At 41.3% G+C, this 2011-nt stretch overlaps 1 protein-coding gene across 1 annotated transcript in view; it reads left to right on the forward strand.

Moving 5' to 3' along the window:
- The window catches only part of LOC122193419, a 2788-nt gene extending 2291 nt beyond the window's left edge, over positions 1-497 (forward strand). The window contains exon 2 of the mRNA XM_042894198.1: positions 10-497. Coding sequence (XP_042750132.1) covers positions 10-46 — 37 coding nt within the window. The 3' untranslated portion in view covers positions 47-497. The remainder of the gene's footprint in view (positions 1-9) is intronic.
- Positions 498-2011: the final 1514 nt, after the last annotated feature.

The following is a 2011-nucleotide window of genomic DNA, read 5'->3' on the forward strand; positions in this document are numbered from 1 at the left end:
CTCTCCCAGGGAACCTGAATGGCTATCCAAGCCATTAGAAAACTGATGTCTTCGCCCCTCCCAAGTGAGCGGGGTGGGGGCGATGAAGGGTGGATGCATTAGAAAGCTCACAACAAAGGGAAACAAGATCCTCGATTTAACACCTTCTGTCCAAAGGCCCCACCACTCTTGCCACTTACCCCTGTGAATCACGATCCAGTGGCTGATAAGCCAGGGAAACTCTCTTACTTCCCTGGCCAGACTGTGTCGATTGACTCAGCTAGCCTGAGGCCAGTTTCCCCTAACCTTAACAGGATCCCTTAACAAATATCTTTGGAAGGCTAAAGATACCCCGAAAAAGGAATACGAAATCAACACTTGCTGGATTGTTCCCTCATTTTTTAACCATATTAACAAAGCCCAAAAAGGGCAAGTCGGTGTCTTGTTTTATTTTACAGAAGATCCCCGTGGGACCTTGACAGAGCACAAAAAGGCTAATAGCTGATTTTAATCATTTGTGTTTTGTGACAGAAATACTGAAGATTTGATCATGCTAGAACACTGAATGTACCTCTTGATTACATTTTTTGGTTGCAATAGTGTTATGTTTTGTGTTGTTATGGGTGTGGGTGGTGATTGGTATCAGTCCTTGGATCTGTTAAACTTCACAACTGGGTTCAGGGTTTTTACAGGTCATCCTGGCTTACTGGTACTCCCTGCACAGTGATGCCATTTCTTTTGACCCCTTCTTTCACCCCTTTTTTACCAAACTGATTATGATTTGCATGTAACTCCTCCACAGTGTTTCCAAATTCCTAACAAACTGGGAAATGAATCAAGGGACCCATCTAATATCTATCAGATGTGGTCACAAAAGAAATCTATCAGAAAGCCTTTTGGACTGATGCTTTTCAGTGTCACATCAGTCTAGGAGTTCCATCCAAAACACGGTTGTTGGAAAGTGCCTAAGTTTTAAAAGAGAAATGTATGTTTCTGGGATTATCCCTCTTTGATGGTTTGTACTGTGGGGGTATCCTGCACACACTATCCTGTGAAAAGTTCTGTGGACTGTAACAATACTTGAACTTGCCAAACTAATATTTATATCTCTCAGCATTTGAATTGCTTTGGAAATGCTCAAGTGTAAAGTTCTTGAGACACTAAATTGTCTTAGAAAACATTCCATGGCAAGTCCACATGTTGTCAAATTAGACTAGATATGCTTTTAGTAAATTAAGTGAAGTGTAATATTGTGGAGCTATTCATAAACACAACCTCTACTGAAGAATTCCCATCTGGATCCTGGCTTACACTGGGAGTTCCTGGGTTGGGAAAGCAGCTGACACAAATACCTCTGTTTGTTTTACCTATTTATTATTATTGGTTATTGCCAAATGTATGGATGTCTCTTTTCACTTTCTACCTTTTATTCATCATGTAACATTTGTGATACCACTCCTCAGGTATCACTGAGTGGTGTCTGTGGAAAACTGAATGATTCTAATTGTTGTCTAAAAATTGATGATAATGGGAAAGTTGTTAAACAGATTGCCCAGGGTATACGGAAGAAAGCCCATGTTCCTGTCCAAACCTGGAAGGGCCTACACGTTGATTTATTTTCCTGGCTTCCAGGAGGCCCATGGGTCAAACGTATCCTATTTTATCTGCTGTGTGTTGTTGCAAATCTTATGTTTGTACCTTGTATGATTCCATGTTTCATTCAACTGATACAACGTGTTGTATCCTCCACGTACTTTGTAACCAGTTCAACTGATGATGGACAAGTCCTGCAGATCAGGGCAACATTTGTAACCAAGCACAAGAAATCTTTTGTAGTAACTGTGTAACGATTATCTTCCCCTTCTCCCCCCTCCTCCTTCCCTCCTGCTTCTTCGCTGACTTTTTATTTTCTCCCTTTTCTTTTCCTCACCACCATGGAGGGTTACTTATGCTTCATTTCAAGCAATCTTTGAGCCACGGGGTGGTGTGAGAATCCTTCTTTGTTTTTTTGGCTCAAAGCTTGCTTCCTGAG

The sequence above is a fragment of the Lagopus leucura genome, unplaced genomic scaffold (genome assembly GCF_019238085.1).
Source record: "Lagopus leucura isolate 7727_CA_CO unplaced genomic scaffold, USGS_WTPT01 42380-0_obj-0_obj, whole genome shotgun sequence".
NCBI lineage: Eukaryota > Metazoa > Chordata > Aves > Galliformes > Phasianidae > Lagopus > Lagopus leucura.